The sequence below is a fragment of the Oncorhynchus masou genome, chromosome 12 (assembly GCF_036934945.1).
Source record: "Oncorhynchus masou masou isolate Uvic2021 chromosome 12, UVic_Omas_1.1, whole genome shotgun sequence".
NCBI lineage: Eukaryota > Metazoa > Chordata > Actinopteri > Salmoniformes > Salmonidae > Oncorhynchus > Oncorhynchus masou.
Genome location: NC_088223.1, coordinates 57,604,296 through 57,624,134, shown reverse-complemented (window position 1 = coordinate 57,624,134; position 19,839 = coordinate 57,604,296). Strand labels below are relative to the sequence as shown.

The window sequence follows — 19,839 nt, the reverse complement described above, 5'->3', positions numbered from 1 at the left end:
AACCAAAAAAGTGGTAAACAAATCCGAATATATTTTATATTTGAGATTTTTCAAATAGCCACTCCTTGCCTTGATGACGGATTTTGCACACTCTTGGCATTTCTCTCAACCAGCTTCATGAGGAATGCACCTGGAATTCATTTCAATAAACAGGTGTGCCTTCATAAAAGTTCATTTTTATCATTTTTTTTCTTCATGCATTTGAGTCAATCAGTTGTGTTATGACAAGGTCTGGGGGTATACAGAATATAGCCCTATTTGGTAAAAGACAGAGTCCATATTATGGCAAGTACAGCTCCAATAAGCAAAGAGAAATGACAGTCCATCATTACCTTAAGACATGAAGGTCAGTCAATATAGAACATTTCAAGAACTTTGAAAGTTTCTTCAAGTGCAGTCGCTAAAACTATCAAGCGCTATGATGAAACTGGCTCTCATGAGGACCCTCACAGGAATGGAAGACCCAGAGTTACCTCTGCTGCAGAGGATAAGTTCATTAGAGTTTACCAGCCTCATAAATTGCAGCCCAAATAAATGCTTCACAGAGTTCAAGTAACAGACACATCCCAACATCAACTGTTCAGAGGAGACTGTGTGAATCAGGCCTTCATGGTCGAATTGCATTAAAGAAATCACTACTAAAGGGCAACAATAATAAGAAGAGACTTGTTTGGGCCAAGAAACACGAGCAAACAACATTAGACCGGTGGAAAATTGTCCTTTAGTCTGGAGCCTATATTTGAGATGTTTTGTTCCAACCGCTGTCGTGAGATGCGGTGTGGGTGAACGGATGATCTCTGTATGTGTATTTCCCAGCATGGAGGAGGAGGTGTTATGGTTTGGGGGTGCTTTGCTGGTGACACTGTCTGTGATGGATTTAGAATTCAAGGCATACTTAACCAGCATGGCTACCACAGCATTCTGCAGCGATACTTCATCCCATCTGGTTTGGGCTTAGTGGGACTATCATTTGATTTATACAAGACAATGACCCAACACACCTCCAGGCTGCGTAAGTGCTATTTGACCAAGAAGGAGAGTGATGGAGTGCTGCATCAGATGACCTGGCCTCCACAATCGCCCGACCTCAAGCAAATTGAGATAGTTTGGGATGAGTGAAGGAAAAGCAGCCAACAAGTGCTCAGCATATGTGGGAACTCCTTCAAGGCTGTTGGAAAAGCATTCCAGATGAAGCTGGTTGAGAGAATGCCAAGAGTGTGCAAAGCTGTCATCAGGGCAAAGGATGGCTACTTTGAAGAATCTAAAATCTAAAATAGATTTGGATTTGTTTAACACTTTTTTGGTAACTACGTGGTTCCATATGTGTTATTTCATAGTTTTGATGTATTCACTATTAGTCTACAATGTAGAAAATAGTCCAAATAAAGAAAAACCCTTGAATGAGTAGGTGCTCTAAAACGTTTGACCGGTAGTGTACATGTAATGTATAGCCCACAGTGTTAAGCTCCTCCTCATGGCTGGTATAGAGTTGGCGAATACTCCACTATCTCCTTGATTAAACTAATGTCAAATCCCAACAGCTTTCTCTTGTCATGCCATCTGCATTGAGAGTATGCATCAATTCAATGAAGGGAGGCCATGAAGATAATATGCCATCTTCTACAAAGTGCTATTCTGTAAAGTACACCATCTTCATGTACATAGGAATGCTCATGGGCTACCCCTTGTTCATTGCTGTCATTAGTTTCTGTCTTTCCACACAAGACAATGCACTGCTTAAAAGTGCAATATGCAGAAATCGCTCTGCCATTTCCTGGTTGTTCTAATTCTAATAGTTTGCTTAATTTCAGTTAATGTGACAAAACAAGTGACCTAATGTGTAGAGAAACATTGTACCATCTAAACCGCTGAGAAATATCTTTTCAATTGTATTTTCAGCTGTTTGAAGCTGCTGTACAAAGCCGAAAGTAAAAGATGCGAAAACGAAACGGGAAGCATAAAAATAGCGCACATCTACAGCTTCTTAGACTTGCTTTCAACGATAATGACAGATCTATCACTCACATTTCTACGTCAATTTGGTCGACCAAAAAAAATGACATACTGCAGCTTTAAAATCTTGAACTCCAACCACAACACTTGCTGACATCAAACAGCATGTCAGATATTTAAACCTTGTGTACTTTTCTTCTCTTTGTAAAATTAACAATCCAACACAGTCCAATTTGAGTTTGCAAAGTAACAACGGGGTTTTATTTTGATTGTTTATCTTTGTTGTTGGCTCTATAAATGTTAAATGTACTCACTTCTTTGGTATCATTATGTACAGTCTCTTTGGTCATTAAGTGGGGTCTGAAATTATTGACACCCTTGATAAAGATTAGCAAAAATGACTGTATAAAATATCTCATTCAAATATTGAGCTGCTGTATATTGTATGCAACAAAAATTGGGAAATTACATTTGTTTATTAGTTTTTTTGTTGAATTCCTCAAAAAGATAAGGGTAAAAATGATTGACTCCTTTCGATACCTAACGGCAGTGAGCCTTTTTCTAAAATGTTTTATGAGTTGGAGAACACATTGGTAGGGATAATTCCTCCTTACAGAATCCTTACAGATCCTAGATATCTATTGCACAGATGCTCATGGACTGCCCTTTTCAAATTTAAATCACAGCTTGTAGTACTAAAAATCCGAAATTAGTTAGCATTTTCCAATGATCACTTCGCAATGGCCATCTCAGTCTACACTATGGACTTAAAACCCATTAAAAACCTGTGTTTTGTATTGAATGGATATGTCCATGAACACAGACAAAGGATATCAAGGATTCGGACTTCTACCTTTTTGAGATAAAAAATATTACATTACTTGTTAATATTTTTGTATATAATTTAGCTTAGTATTTTAATAATTTATTTTATACAGTCATTTTTGCTCATCTTTATCAAGGGTCTCAATAATTCCGGACCCCACTGTTTAGTACAAAACGATGATTGCCCAACAATTGTAAATTCAGAGTAAGTTGTAGGGTGGGTGTATATTTTATTACTCAAAATCTGAATAAAAAGAACTGCATTACTGTGAAATATTCCCAGAGAGTCAGATCGTTTAAAAATTATTTAGAGAATTGCAAGAAATTAAGAACCTTTTCTGACAGAGAACTGTCATATCCTGCTGATTGATTGCATTGATGGTCCAAAATAAATGTGAAATGCACCTTTACATGAGTGAGTCAGTCAATTGACTTTGGGTATGTTAAAAGAGAAGAATAATACAAATAAAGTTGGCAAGATATCTATTTACCTTTGTGTTTGTCTTTAATTTCTTGTGAATTAGACGTGATAAACACCATGATATTAAATACTAATACATTTGATAAATAAGCTATGCACGGGTTTTCACTCTGACACAGATATTTTTAAATAAAGTTGAAGATTATTGTGGGTGCCACAAGTTTGCCTTTTGGGGGGGAGGGGGAGGGGGTGTTGTCATTATGAATTTAATCTCAGTTTCCAGTTTTCACAACTTTATATATGCACTCACACACTGCCTAATTCCTCTCCAGGATATCCATATTTTTGCATGCATTTCCATAGGGAGTGATTTTGGATGGATTAATATACCAGGTAAGCAGTGGCGACCCGTGATTCCGGGCTGCCCCACCTGTTTTGAGCCCCACATTTATTTTTTATTTTTTATTACAAATAACACAAAATATATGCCTGTTTTGCATGTTATTTTGGCATTAATACTTGTCACTTATCAGTTTGCAAACAATGTAAAAAATAATATATATCATTGATAAAGAAGCGTGCAAACACGGTCTCTTTGTTGTTTTCTTGAGTAAGGCGGCTTCAGTGCTTTCTGTGGTGGTGGTGCAAGCCAGCACTCATGGGGACACAACTTCACCGCAAAGTCTAAGAGGAGACCTCGAAAATTCTAGCCCTTCGGGTGCTGCCATAGAGTTAGAAGTGCCCATCCAAGAAGGCTCAAGGTCATTGGCCACAGATAACATGACATCAAATCACATTATATGTACAGCAGCTTTGATTGGACTGATCATGTCAACATCATACTTTCTAAATCTTAGCTAGCAGTCATCATCATGAATAAAGTTGACTATCTACTGGCAAATCCTTTTAAATCCTTATCATATGAAGAGAAATAATGAAGAGCAATTATAAATAAAACGTATCGGTGCTCTTCGGCCATTGGACATAAACATTACACAGCAAGTTGGAAATCGCAAATTCAATGAGTGGCTTGAAAGGAATCAGTGACAGTGTCTGTGTGCCTCAAATCTGGGATCAAGGGGCTCTTTTCCAAGTTTAAAATGATAAACATTCAACACCGGCCAAGCTTTCAATGAAGCATGATTTGTTCCGCGCTCAAAACAACTGTTAACTCGGAACTGCGAAAACTTGACTTCAGTGAGTTCAAGGCAACTGGGAAGTCAGGAATAAACAAGCTCCGACTGGGAAAATACGTTTTCAATGGTCATCCAACTCGGAATTGTAAATCCTGCCTCCAGATGTTTTGAAAGCAACATAAATCCAGAGAATGCCAGACTTTGATGAAAAAATTGGCTCACGAAGGTCCACCGCGCCACCTTCCTTTTCAAGTGAGCACAGCACAACAAGGTGTATTGTATGTTGTAATTGTATTGTATGTTGCTGCATAAATGATGTAATATGCCAGGGAGATAAGTATACTGCAGCTAAGAAAGTAATGCTAAGTGTATGTTGTGTAGTAAGATGTTAGTGGCCTGTGGGCCTCACCCTAATACTTTGGTCTATTTACCCCTCTTAATTCTGCCTACTGTTTTCTGACTTGGTGGTGCACATCTAGCCTATAACCTGTTTAAGAGAAATGTAACCATAGAATGTTGTAAGAGCTTTCATTGTCTGCTTATATGCTCCCTTTATTTATCCTACGGTTCTGACTTGGTGTACGGGGAGAACACTTTAAGAACAGCCCATGTTCTGAATTCTGTCGCTGTACATTTCAATATCTAAACAAATATTGCTATTGACTAACGTTACTTCCATCCTAGCTCGCTCATTAATGTCTTAATTGAAATTACAGATTGCCTCTTATCCGCTCGTCATCCCTTTATGCCATAGTTTGTACATCTCAATTGTCATGAGAAACACATTTGTTTGAACAAGTCAGCCATATCAGCTATGTTTTTTAAAAAGGCAGTAAATGAGGCTGAATTAACTGTTTCGCTGCCAGACAAAGCTCCGCTGTTAGCCAGGTGTTGCAGTGGTAAGATGTTGGGACAGCTTTATGTAGGCCCTAACAGTTTGTTGCCGTTATAGTGCATGCATCCCACTTTTTGTATTTTTTACCCCACCAAGATGTACGTGCTAAAATCGCCACTCCAAGTAAGGTGAGTAAACTAACGCTATTAGGGCTGCCCATTTTCAGATTTCTCTCTGTAACTGTGAGTGAATAGAGGTAAGGAAAATACATTTTAGAAGATTGTTGGGACAGATTATTGAATGTAGGCCCACTTAAATCAAGAGCTCCAGGACTTTTTGGAAATTATCATTTTCACCAATTTAAATAAATCCTCATGAATATAATTGGTCCATTTCTAATTTATTCCACGATTTCCCTTAACTAAAATTAAAAAGGGCAACACCCTCATGAGGATTCCTGGGAATAGTCAATAGGAAGATTGAATGTAATTTATACTGGGCCTAGACTACCCCCTCGTCGGTAGGACAAATAGAAGGATGCAGATTTACTATTGGAACAAGGGAATTATGAGTCGTTTGATTTCTGGCCAGTTACAGTTGCCAAAGTCAATAAACTTGCAATCATTGTTCACCCTAACAGAACAACCAAATTCCTGATATGATTTATGACAATTATTTTCCACGGATGACAATATTTTGATTATGTTCTAGGTTATCGTGTTCCTTGTACCCAAAGCTCAAGCTGCTACCCGAAACGCCCATGTTTGCCTCTACCAAGAACAGTGCGCGGTTGTAGAGCGCATGCTCAAAACGTCGTTCTACGCAAATTTGCGCCAACTCCGTGGTGAGGCTGAAGGAAGCAGTATCAGGGGTGATGCTTAGCAAGCTAGCTTGTGTTTCTTCACAACAACAATAACCATTTAGCTTTCTAGAGTTTCGGCACTGTTTTTACTCGTATATAAGGACAGTACTTCATCTCTTTGCAAGTATATGTCAGGTATGTGAGATACTGTGTTATTTTATAGCCGTATTTAATATGGAAGGGAACAGATATGCCTCTGCCTCTGTAAACAGCATCATAGCTAACGTTAGCTTCAACCACCGGCGTAGGGACAAGCACCATAATGTACAAAGCTAGGCCTCAGTGGTAAGTCCAAAAGCCGAATATCTGTGGTATTGTGCCTTATCATTTCTCCAATTTGGCAACAAGAGAAGTACTGTTTTGTCTTTTTGCATTACACAGTTGGGACAACGAAGCGGAAGAGAAACTATTAAGGACAACCATGCTAACGTTAGCTAGCTAAGCCAAGGATTTCATGAAGAAAGGACTTCGTCTTTGAACTGAAGGGAGGCTTTGGATCTTACTTGGATCAACAGTGTGTTCTCGATTTCACTAACAATTAGCAAACTAACCAATAGGAACTTGTTTTTTTTCAAGACAGCGTTGTTTGGGAAATAATCTGCTGACAGTGAGGATATCGCCTCTTGTCAGACATTGCTTGAAGTATTCGTTAAACAGAGCTGATTGCTTGCTCACTTCGGCTGTGTTTGAATGTGGGATAAAATGGAGACCCCAACGATTGTCTACGATCTTGACACTTCTGGTGGTCTTATGCAGGTAAAGCCTTTACTATTACTATCATGATGAGAAAATAACTATACGTTTTTTGTTCTATTTTTATTTTTCTAGTAGAAGTTTGCTAGGTAGTTGGTTAGGGCCCAGTGGCCAACGTTTGTAGCTAGCTTTCTAGCTAACTCTACAGGACGCCATTGCTCTCTAGCTAACCTCTGCCAGAAGTCATGTCATCAAAAAGTATCAAGTCAAACCATTGACTGAAGGTGTTACTTTGTAGCTAGCTCATTAAATTGGTTTGTTGTTGTGTGACAGACTTAACACTACAGTAGATACTGTGCAACAATGCAGATAATCAAATGTATCCCTGTACTCGTTTGCTGATACTTTGTAGCAAATACAAGCATTGCTCGCGCCTCCCAAGTCTGAAGATGGAGAAAAAAGAGGCCGGAAACCAGATAAAAACGCACGGAGAGCGGGGAGAGCCACGAATCACGACACCTGTGACAGTTGCAGAGAGGGGGGCGACCTCCTCTGTTGTGATCATTGTCCCGCCGCCTTTCATCTACAGTGCTGGTATGTTTATGATTGATATCTTTTCATTTACAGTAATGACTTCCCAGTGTTCCTACCAAGGTGCAAGGCAGCATTTGTGGTTGACTTAACTTTGTGGGAAGCAGTTGACCATTGTTAGCTAATCTAATGCACATTAGTTGCCACATTGTGGCGCTGTAGCTCAGTTTTTCAACACCGCGAGAGACGTGTAATTCTGCCACCCTATTGGTTAGGTCTACATGGTGTTTATTCCGCCACCCTATTGGTTGGGTCTACATGTTAAAACTCTGTAGCTTTGTACTTGTATATAACTACTGTAGCATGTGTTGTTGACCATTTTATGTGCAGATGACATGTCTGCACTAAATTCTGCACTTAGCTACTTTGCCATGCTTCTCTTCAGTCAAGGAAGACATATTTTTGGCATACATTTAGCTCATTCTCCAGTCCACACACCACTTACTACTCTCCTAACAGCCATTTCCAGTATTTAATGAGCTTGCAGATGTTGGCGAGGTTTAGTTGAGCTTTCTGCTGAGGCAATGAGGAGCTCAGGGAACCTGACTGTGCGGTGTGCTGCCTCATTGACGGTATAAATAATCATTAACCATGGCATGTGCTGCTGGGACAGTGGCCTGAGCAGATCAGGGCTGCTGTTTGGTGTCATGAAGCACCTCCCAGGGCCTTTCTACTCTTAGCCTGGACTACAGTTCGACAGAGTTAATTTTTTAGTTGTTTTCCTTCTAGGATAGTGTTATCAATGCCCTTGGATTGTTGCCTCAACGGTTTCATAGAGCATGAAAGGTTTTTTGCTGAGGAAAGTGAATTGTTTATTTATTGTGGTAGTGCTCCTCTTTTTAAATCACTGCAGTCGGTCTTTCTTGGAAAGCTTGAATGAGTCGATGTTGGTTTTGGACCAACATCCTTTTCAATAGATTCAACACATACCTTTGCCACGGAACTGTGAGACTGTGCCCAGGGACCTTGACCCTCTGCCAAAAAAGAGCCCTTTGAATTAATTCCCTCTCCCCTGGCTTTCATCAGCTACAGGTCTCTAGCATTTCCACAGTTATTTCAATGTAGGAAAATATCCTTAACGCCATACCTCTGGAACTTGTAAACCAGGTTACATTGTGAGGGCATTGGACGTTATGAATTGCTGATTTGCGTTGAACTCCCTGCAGCAACCCACCTCTGAGTAAGGAGATGCTGCCCCCTGGAGACTGGATGTGTCATCGCTGCATGGTGCGTAGGAAGGTGAGTCAAATCTATGTTAAAACATGGGAAGTTTGTGGTGGTGTTATGTTGACTGCTTCCGTCATTTGGATATGTGACCTACTTTTTGTGTGTATGTACTGTCATGTACACTACATGACCAAAAGTATGTGGACACTTGCTCGTCGACGTCTCATTCCAATATCATGGACATAATACGGAGTTGGTCCCCCCCTTTGATGCTATAAGAGCCTCTACTCTTCTGGGAAGGCTTTCCACAAGATGTTGGAACATAGCTGCAGGGACTTATTTTCATTCAGCCACAAGCATAAGTGAGGTCGGGCACTAATGTTGGGCGATTAGGCCTAGCTCGCAGTCGGCGTTCCAATTCATCCCAAAGGTGTTCAATGGGGTTGAGGTCACGGCAGGTCTGTCATGTTCTTCCACACCAATCTCAAAGAAAAAAAATTCTGTATGGACCTCGTTTTGTGCACAGGAGCATTGTCATGCTGAAACAGGAAAAGTCCTTCCCCAAACTGTTTCCAAGAAGCTGGAAACACAATCTTCTAGAATTTCATATGCTGTAGCTTTAAGATTTCCCTTCACTGGAACTAACAGGCCTAGCCCAAAAAATTAAACGGCCCCAGACTATAATTCCTCCTCCACCAAACTTTACAGTTGGCAGTATGCTTTCAGGCAGGTAGCGTTCTCCTGGCATCTGCCAAACCAGATTAGTCCGGACTACCAGATGGTGAAGCACGATTCATCACTCCAGAGAATGTTTCCACTGCTCCAAAGTCCAATAGTGGCGAGCTTTACACCACTTCAGCCGGCGATTGGCATTGTGCATGGTGAGCTTAGGCTTGTGTGCGGCTGCTCGGCCATGGAAACCCATTTAATGACGCTCCCGTTGAATAGATCTTGTGCTGACGTTGCTTCCAGAGTCAGTTTGGAACTTTGTAGTGAGTGTTGCAACCAAGGACAGGTTCTTTTTTTTACGCGCTTCAGCACCCGGCAGGCCTGTTCTGTGTGCTTGTGTGGCCTACCACTTCGCAGCTGAGCTGTTGTTGCTCCTAGACATTTCCACTTCACAATAACAGCACATACAGTTGACCGGGGCAGCAATTTGACAAACTGACTTTTTGGAACGTTTGCATCCTATGACGGTGCCACGTCAAAAGTTACTCTTCAGTAAGGCCATTCTACTACCAATGTTTGTCTATAGAGATTGCATGGCTGTGTTAAGTCTTTTGTATGTAATGTCATTTTCTTTATACGTTGGACACTAGTAAGACTAGTTACCGCCATTGGCGTTGGCTGATGGGGATCCTAATAAAAATCAAAAAGAGTTTGGTGAGACTGGTTTAATCAGGGCTGTTCAGACTGTTAACACATTGTGTTTCTTGTGTCATAGAAGCGGGAGATAAAGAAGGAGCAGATGAATGGTCTGCTGGACCGCCAGCTGTCTAAGCAGTCTCCCTCTCCTGCAGCAGAGTTCGATCTGGCCCCAGGCACCCTGAGGCTGGACCCCACGGCAGCAGTAGGAGGCACCACAGGCCTGAGAGCTGCTGCTGTGGCCCAGGTCCGTCTCCTGGAGAGGAGGCCCAGCAGTAGACCCAACACCCCAACCTCCACCGCCTCCACAGACACCGCCACGCCCTCGGAGCAGAACGACATGGATGATGACATGCTAGATGTGGAGGACGACTCGCAGGGCTCAGAGCCCGAGAGCTCCACCCCACACCTCAAGAGGCCCTTTGATCTTCTGATAGCAGCAGCCATGGAGAGGAACCCCACGCAGTTCCAGCTTCCCAATGAGCTCACCTGCACAACTGCACTTCCAGGAACCAGTAAAAAAAGGAGGAGAGATGAGATGACAGGGAAGAATGTGAAGCGACAGCAGCATGAGCTGGACCACAATGGGCTGGTCCCACTACCGGTGAAGGTCTGCTATCCCTGTGGCAGGTACGGACAACAGCAAGGCCATTGTTTTAATAACCATATATCAGAGCCTTTCTTTTAATAAACCAAATGTTTTTGTGTAGGCTAACTGGGATATTTTGGTACCAGATGTTACATACATTACTAGGCTTTGCGAACAAATCCAGAAAGGAGATACTTTACCCAGTTGTATGCAGATCACACATTATTTCACAGCTGTTTTGACACTCAAAAGGCATACAAATTATTGCATGGTTTACTATAAAAATATACAGTATACTACTGTTGGGTGATATTAACATTTTCATACATCATACCGTTTCTGTACATGTGTATACCGTATTATCATAAGTGCACACAAGGGGCGCTATATACATGTATGTCTGTGCATTCAGAAGTTCTGACCTTTCGCCCCAAGAAAATTGTTATTCTGAAATTGATTAATCGTTTTTTCCCCTCATCAGTTTACACAATACCCCATAATGACAAAGCAAAAACCGGTTTAGACATTTTTGCAAATGTATAAACAATAAACAGAAATATATTTACATACAGTGGGGCAAAAAAGTATTTAGTCAGCCACCAATTGTGCAAGTTCTCCCACTTAAAAATATGAGAGAGGCCTGTAATTTTCATCATAGGTACACTTCAACTATGACTGACAAAATGAGAGGGGGAAAAAAAACAGAAAATCACATTGTAGGATTTTTTTATGAATTTATTTGCAGATTATGGTGGAAAATAAGTATTTGGTCAATAACAAAAGTTTCTCAATACTTTGTTATATACCCTTTGTTGGTAATGACAGAGGTCAAACGTTTTCTGTAAGTCTTCACTAGGTTTTCACACACTGTTGCTGGTATTTTGGCCCATTCCTCCATGCAGATCTCCTCTAGAGCAGTGATGTTTTGGGGCTGTTGCTGGGTAACACGGACTTTCAACTCCCTCCAAAGATTTTCTATGGGGTTGCGATCTGCAGACTGGCTAGGCCACTCCAGGACCTTGAAATGCTTCTTACAAAGCCACTACTTTGTTGCCCGGGCGGTGTGTTTGGGATCATTGTCATGCTGAAAGACCCAGCCACGTTTCATCTTCAATGCCCTTGCTGATGGAAGGAGGTTTTCACTCAATCTCACAATACATGGCCCCATTCATTCTTTCCTTTACACGGATCAGTCGTCCTGGTCCCTTTGCAGAAAAACAGCCCCAAAGCATGATGTTTCCACCCCCATGCTTCCCAGTAGGTATGGTGTTCTTTGGATGCAACTCAGCATTCTTTGTCCTCCAAACACGACGATTTGAGTTTTTACCAAATCATATGACATTCTCCCAATCTTCTTCTGGATCATCCAAATGCTCTCTAGCTAACTTCAGACGGGCCTGAACATGTACTGGCTTAAGCAGGGGGACAAGTCTGGCACTGCAGGAATTGAGTCCCTGGCGGCGTAGTGTGTTACTGATGGTAGGGTTTGTTACTTTGGTCCCAGCACTCTGCAGGTGATTCACTAGGTCCCCCCGTGTGGTTCTGGGATTTTTGCTCACTGTTCTTCTGATGATTTTGACCCCACGGGGTGAGATCTTGCGTGGAGCCCCAGATCGAGGGAGATTATCAGTGGTCTTGTATGTCTTCCATTTCCTAATAATTGCTCCCACAGTTGATTTCTTCAAACCATGCTGCTTACCTATTGCAGATTCAGTCTTCCCAGCCTGGTGCAGGTCTACAATTTTGTTTCTGGTGTCCTTTGACAGCTCTTTGGTCTTGGCCATAGTGGAGTGTGACTGTGAGGTTGTGGACAGGTGTCTTTTATACTGATAACAAGTTCAAACAGGTGCCATTAATACAGATAACAAGTGGAGGACAGAGGAGCCTCTTAAAGAAGTTACAGGTCTGTGAGAGCCAGAAATATTGCTTGTTTGTAGGTGACCAAATACTTATTTTCCACCATAAGTTGCAAAAAATTGCTAAAAAAATCCTACTATGTAATTTTCAGGATTTTTTCCCCCTCGTTTTGTCTGTCATAGTTGAAGTGTACCTATGATGAAAATTACAGGCCTCTCTCATCTTTTTAAGTGGGAGAACTTGCACAATTGGTGGCTGAATAAATACTCTTTTGCCCCACTGTAAGTATTCAGACCCTTTACTCAGTACTTTGTTGAAGCACCTTTGGCAGTGATTACAACCTCTAGTCTTCTTGGGTATGACTCTACAAGCTTGGCACATCTGTATTTGGGAAGTTTCTCCCATTCTTCTCTGCAGATGCTCTCAAGCTCTGTCAGGTTGGATGGGGAGTGTCGCTGTACAGCTATTTTCATGTGTCTACAGAGATGTTTGATCGGGTTCAAGTCCGGGCTCTGGCTGGGGCCACTCGAGGACATTCATAGACTTATCCCGAAGCCACTCCTGGTGAACCTTTGCCCCATTCTGAGGTCCAGAGCACTCTTCATCAATGATCTCTCTCTATACTTTGCTTCGTTTATCTTTCCCTCAATCCTGACTAGTTTCCCAGTCCCTGCTGCTGAAAAACATCCCCACAGCATGATGCTGCCTCTCCCATGCTTCACCGTAGGGATGGTACCAGGTTTCCTCCAGATATGACACTTGGCCTTCAGGCCAAAAAGTTCAATCTTGGATTCATCAGACCAGCGAATCCTATTTCTCATGGTCTGAGAGTCCTTTAGGTGCCTTTTGGCAAATTTCAAGCGGGCTGTCATGTGCCTTTTACTGAAGAGTGGCTTCTGTCTGGCCACTACCATAAAGGCACGATTGGTGAAGTGTTGCAGAGCTGGTTGTCCTTTTCAAAGATTCTCCACAGAGGATCTCTGTCAGTGTCCATCGGGTTCTTGGTCCTGACCAAGGCCCTTCTCCCCTTCAATGCTGCAGAAATGTTTTGGTACCCTTCCCCAGATCTGTGCCTCGACACAATCCTGTCTCGGAGCTCTACGGGAAATTCCTTCGACCTCATGGCTTGGTTTTTGCTCTGACATGCATTATCAACTGTGGGACCTTGTATAGACAGGTGTGTGCCTTTCCCAATCATTTGAATTTACCACAGGTTGACTCCAATCAAGTTGTCGAAACATCTCAAGGATGATCAATGGAAACAGTATGCACCTGAGCTCCATTTTTAGTCTCATAGCAAAGGGTCTGAATACTTATGTAAATAAGGTATTACTGTTTTTTTTCTATTTTTAATAAATTGGCACACATTTCTGAACACCTGTTTTCTCTTTGTCATTATGAGGTATTGTGTGTAAATTGAGAAATGTTTTATTTAATCGTTTTTTGAATAATAATAATACTAAAACATAACAAAATGTGGAAAAGATCAAGTGGTCTTAATACTTTCCGAATGCACTGTACATGTGTTTATTAGTTGTTTACTTTCCTTCTTTTTCTGGGGAGATATATGTGACTGACAGACCCTTTTATTTTTTAAATATTCTTTAGAGGGGTTGTAGAGTTTGTCTTGATGTTTATTTCAGCAATACACCAAAATGTTCTGTAGTTTTTTTTGTGTGTGTTACTTACCACACTCTCTTGAGTGCCTCTATGTGCTGGCATCAGAGCCTTGGCTATTCAGGAATACCACAGAATGTACAACCACATGGCTGGCCAGAGAGAAAGGGGAATTCAAACTATTTCACTGAGCATTTTATATATTCTGGAATGATGGGGCTTGGCTTAAGGGTCTCTGCCACAGACAGTGACTGCCAGGATTCCAGACAGTAACCACATTTCCATCCACAGTTTTCATGCAAGTAAAGTCATTCCGTATAAAATAGAAATCACTGCAGCTGTGATGGAAACAGGAAATGTTGGTATAATTTTATAAATGCCAAGAGAATTAGTTAATTTGACATAGAGGGACATTGTTTTTTTTGTCTGTAAAATGTATTATGTGATAAATGGCGGCGGAAATGCCTTCATGCGAAAATACTGATATCATATTGAAGAAAACTAGGAGTCGCAATGGTGTGTGTGAGATCCTCCCACTACGACTCAGGAAACCATGCAGTTTATTAGGCTAGGCTACATGAATTAAGTTGTGATGAACTTCACGGGGCGTTGAAAGTGCATGTTATGAGCTTGATGCTCCTTTCCAACGAATATCAAGGTGACATTATGCTGGTGACATGATCATCGACGCTTGACTGCCAATTGACAAGTACACATTTTCTCACTCTTATCCATAATGATCTCGTTATGTTGACTAGCAAGCTCTGTTTTTTATCTGCAACAAGTCAGTTTGGTGGAAACCCCACTGCAGGGAAATGTACATGTTTTCTTTATGCATATTTTAGAATATTCGCATGAATAACATGGATGATCACATGCTAGACGTGGAGGACGACTCCCAGGGCTCGGAGCCCGAGAGCTCCACCTCGCACTCCACGCCATTTGGATGGAAACCTAGCTAGTGTGGGTTGGAAATCCATTAGTCTCTGGCCCTCAAGTGATCCCCTCTTTCCACTAAACTATTAGAGCAGACTACCCCTAGCTCTATTTTGAGGATATTTTGCAGTTTATTTGTTTGTCATAAATCTAACCTGTGTTTTTGTGAATCTCCTCTGTGCTGTAGGAGCTGCAGGTTGGCACCATTAATCCAGTGTGACTATTGCCCCCTCCTGTTCCACATGGACTGTCTGGACCCCCCTCTTACTGCCATGCCTGTGGGCAAGTGGATGTGTCCCAATCACATAGAACACATGGTGGTAAGTAAGCTAAAGCCTGTACAAACCACTTTATTTTATGGTCACATCTGTGTATTGAAAACGTGTTGATGTTGTTTTAATTGTATTGACCTGATTGTGCCCCTCTCTCCCAGCTGAAGCAGAGGAGCCTGCCGTTGAGCGGTCGCTGCCAGCTGTTTGACCAGTTTCAGGACAGGATGTCCCAGCATGCTGTCAAGGTGGACTTCCTGCAGCGGGTGCATCGTCTCAACACCCCCGTCCGCCGAGGAGCCCACACACAGCTGAAGAAAACCCTCAAGGTCAGCCTGCTAGTCTCTGTACTACTACTACTACTGTGGGTTACAACAGTGCTTCCTCTGACAGATGAGGTGATATGTATAACACACCACTGTGTTCACTGTTGTCACATCTTGTAACTAAACACATCTTGTGTGTGTGTGTGTCTCTTGACAGGTCCCTGATTCTATAAAGTCCCAGTACAAGTGTCCCCCGGCCATGATTGACCCGGCAGGGATCCGCAACGGGGAGCTGGTCTGTAACAGCAGTTCAGAACCCCCTCAGCAGCACTTTACACCCTCTCAGCACTTAACCAGTGAGGATGAGCAACAGGAGGTAGGTAACTGGTGTGTTACCCAGCAGTGATATACAATGTCTCATGAGAGTAAACAAATCCCACATCTTTAATACTGATTGAATGTGTTCTGTTTTCCTGTGTTGTCTCCTAGTGGCTCAGAGACGTCATCACACTCCAGTGCAGCATAGTGAGACATCTGTCAGCCAAGCAGAAGCTGTCGTCCGAATGGGACTCTGGGAAGACGGACATGGCCGACATCAAACCCTGTGTCACAGCAGAGGAGGCTAGTGCTGTGTGCACTTCTAACCAGACTGAGTCACCAGCCTCCAAGCCTAAAGCTGACAGTGCAGCAGTTTGCCCCCAGGGGGCGCCTGCACTCAGAGAAGGGAAGTGTAGCATGTGTACAGAGAAGCCTTGTCACAACTGTGGGCCCAGTAATGTTAACGGTCCCCTGGAGGAGCAGCTGGCTTGGACCAATGGGAGTCCAGAGGCCTGCAGACAGGACAACCTCCACAAGCTGAGAGAGCCCTCAGGTCTTGATAGGACTGTTCCTCAGACACCAGCAGCTTCCAGCCCGGAGTCACCCAACCACACTGGTAAAGCTGTGGTCAAGACCGAGAACACCCTCTTAAGACCCTGTGAAGGGACGGCCTCCTCATCCACCTGTCCCTTCAAACCAGACCTCAGAGGCCCCTCTCCACCTCACAGACCCTCCCCAGGCACACTGGGCCCTGCTCTAACCAGTAGCAGCAGCACTGTGGGGTCCTGTGCCCTCACTCCACCCAGAGCACCATACCAGATCAAGAGGATGACCAAGCTGGGCTCCACCCCACCAGCAGATGGGAAAGTCAGTCGTGATGCTGTGACCACCAGGAGTGGTCCTCTGCTCCCCAGCTCTTTCTCTATGGTAGACCTGTCCAGCCGTCTGAAGGCTGTGGCAGACTGCCATGGTGGTAAGTCTCACCTGATTTTAATAAGACACATTTTTAGATTGGTGAGGAAAAGTTGGATCCACACTGAATTCATTCTCTTTTTGCTAACAACATGATACTTTTCCAGAGATTCAGATGAGTAGTCTGGATGAGAAGTTCATTGAACTCCTGGCCTGGCAGAGGATCCAGCAGCTGTTTGGGCCTAAAGCCCCTTCCCCTCCACAGAGCAGCTGTATCAGCCTACCTCCTGTTCCGCAACCCCAGCCTACAGAAGGTAAGAGAACCTTGTTCATTATCAACACCATTTTGTATTCCCTATATTTCTACCTAACTGACTCACTGTCCATTCCCTCACTAACCTTACCATGTTCACTCCTATTATTCTGTCCATTTATATTGATGTCCATTACTTCTATCCCCCTTTTATGTTTGTAAAATCATCCCTTAGTTAGTTTATCCTGTATTGTTACATTTGACTGCTCTGTATATTGCAGCATTGTGAGAATGTGTTATCTTCTTTCTCAGCACAAAACAAGAATATCCAGGCCAGGGCTGTGTTTTATCCTTTGACTGGGAAAGGAGGAGCTGTCCGTATGTGCTACAGAAGCCTGTACATAGGAACTGGTAAGATTCACTCCCAATCCCAAATAACACAACATGACCCAATAACAGGACCTTCTATTCATGTAAAGGTGTCTTTCATCCCTGGCAGAGTTTGCTGACTTGAGGTTATGTCTTGTTATTTGCAGGCGCTGACATGGACGTGTGCCTTACAAACTATGGTCATTGTAATTATGTTTCAGGAAAACATGCCTGTATCTTCTATGATGAGGTGAGTGGGTCATTTCACATTTAAACATGTACTTGGTTTTGGAATACATTTTACAATAATTTGTGAACTGTGAAGAAATACCGAATAAATACATGTGATATCTATTTTTTCTTGTTTCGGGGATTCGTTTTAGAAGCTGCTCTGTGAATTAAATATTTCATAACTGCTCTTGCCTTGATCAGAACACCAAGCAGTATGAGCTCCTCAACTACAGTGAACACGGGACAACGGTGGACAATGTGCTGTACTCCTGTGACTTCTCTGAGAAGACTGGGCCAAGCCCCTCCAGCAGCCTGGTCTCCAAAGTGCAGAACATTATCAGTGAGTGGAGCTCCTCTCATGGCATCCTATAGAAACAAGAAGGAATGAACATTTACCTCTGATAAAGGACCATGCTCTGACATGCCATGTTTCCTAATGTTGTTAAAGCAGAGGCAGGTGATGGTGTTCAAAGGTCTGAGTGTTTTGTAATGCTTGTAACCCCCAGAGCGCTGCAAGAGGAGGAAGCAGGAAGAGGAAGGGGCAGCGGAGCCCATGGTGCTAGAGGAGGGGGTGATGAGACCGTGTCAGGTGACTCCTAGCCCCTGCTGCGACTGCAAGGCCAGCAGCTCCAGTCTGATCGGGGGCAGTGGAGCAGGCTGGGAGGGCACTGCCCTGCTCCATCACGGCAGCTTCGTCAAGCTGGGCTGCATGCAGTTTGTCTTCAGTATTACAGAGTTTGCCTGCAAGCAGCCCAAAGAGGAAACTCTTAACAACCCAACTACCACCACTGCCACCCCCCAGTCCCAGGAGGGAACAGAACCCTCTGACAAGCACACGTCCACCTCCCAGCTCCACCAAGTGCCAGTGCTGCACCCTAACCCTGTCCCCTAGCCCAATCATGTCCCCTCAGCAACAAGAACCAGCCTCAGCAGCTATACTTGTATACTGCATCAAAAAGAGAGAGCTTTTTTGATGTTCATACATTTGCATGAAATGAAGTATTTTTCAGTCTCAGATTTTGTGGGCAAGTTGCACATACAATTTGTATTGTTATTTTTTGTAACTGGACAATTTTCTGAACGTTTTTGAATTGGCTTTGAAAAAGGGGGATGGTTTATCGTTGACATTATATGAAGAAATGTAAACATCACCAGGTTTCCAGCATACTTGTAAAGAACTCCAATCATTCTATTTTTGCCAGTAATGATGGCATAAACTTTTTTTTTTCTTCTGAAAATGCAACTTTTATTTACTTTTTATAAATTTAGTTTGTGTACTGTATCTGAAAATGTAGTTGTGTTCAGATGTTTGTTTTGCTACTATTGCACTACAGTAGCACTATATTCAAACATATGTGTACACATCCATGCTTATACATACATGTTGTATACATGGTTGTGTGTGTTGAAATACACACACACAAAATATACGTGATTTAAGAATAATTTTAACATAGAACAAGGGAAGCATAGGATTCTGTATGCAAACTTCAATTATGGCCATTTTGGCTTTTAAATCTTTCCAGTGCTTCATTTGAATTTGGTGCAGTAGTTTTAAAAAGTTTTAGTCCAGTTTTTTTTTTTCAAGTGTCTGTTTTTAGAAATAATTCATCTGAACTTTGTCATGTACTCTGTAAATACAAAGCAACTTTGACTTGGTTTCTTGTCTGTCATAGTCACTGTAAATACCTAAAGATTTTTAAGCGTCAGTGAAGACCGTGGCTTCTGTCATTTCATTCGTTGCTAACAACCAATTGGGCGATTTCCATGCCAGCATAGCCCGAAAATATTTTTGGTATCCGATTGTTCTGGCAATTCTCACATTGGGAGGAAGGATGTTTGACATGGTTTTTTACATTTTGTATCACAAACTTTTTTTTCTTTTTTTTAAATCAAGAAAGTGGCCATTTTAGGCTGTTTTTAGACCTATACATTCCTTCTGTAAGACCTGATGTCTGAACTGTACATAATAGACATCTTGTTGTCATTATACTCCTCATAGTGTAACTCTATTATATGGAATACAGTGGGTATCATACATGTTCATCCCTTTTGGAATTTTTTTCACATTGTTGCATTACAAAGTAGGATGGACATGGATTTTATTTTTTGTCATTGATCTACACGAGATGCTTCATGTCAGTGAAAATAAAATTCTACAAATAAATGAAATAACTAAAATAGAGTTGTTGCATAAGTATTCACCCCCATTTGTTTAGGCAAACATAAATTAGTTCATGAGTACATTTTGGCTTAACAAGTTACATGGGCTCACTGTGAAATAATAGGGGTTGACATGGTTTTTGAATGACAACCCCTTCCTCTGTCCCCCATGCAAGGTCCTTCAGTCAAGTATTGAATTTCAACTACACAG

General features: G+C 42.2%; 1 protein-coding gene across 4 annotated transcripts; it reads left to right on the top strand.

Moving 5' to 3' along the window:
- The first annotated feature begins 6,021 nt into the window (after positions 1–6,021).
- Positions 6,022–19,503, top strand: LOC135550486 (PHD finger protein 12-like). 4 transcript variants are annotated; one of them, XM_064981353.1, is made up of 14 exons: positions 6,022–6,167; positions 6,609–6,788; positions 7,138–7,319; positions 8,483–8,555; positions 9,928–10,478; positions 15,035–15,167; positions 15,281–15,445; positions 15,600–15,758; positions 15,872–16,673; positions 16,780–16,926; positions 17,178–17,276; positions 17,402–17,484; positions 17,667–17,805; positions 17,972–19,503. In XM_064981353.1, the coding sequence occupies exons 2-14, from the start codon at positions 6,723–6,725 to the stop codon at positions 18,355–18,357; spliced, it is 2,985 nt and encodes a 994-aa protein (XP_064837425.1). In that variant the 5' UTR covers positions 6,022–6,167; positions 6,609–6,722; the 3' UTR covers positions 18,358–19,503. The 4 variants fall into 4 exon arrangements, with proteins under 4 accessions (XP_064837425.1, XP_064837424.1, XP_064837423.1 ...); XM_064981352.1 differs by having other exon boundaries at positions 6,022–6,317; XM_064981351.1 differs by having other exon boundaries at positions 6,022–6,317; positions 6,414–6,788.
- The last annotated feature ends 336 nt before the right edge of the window (positions 19,504–19,839 follow it).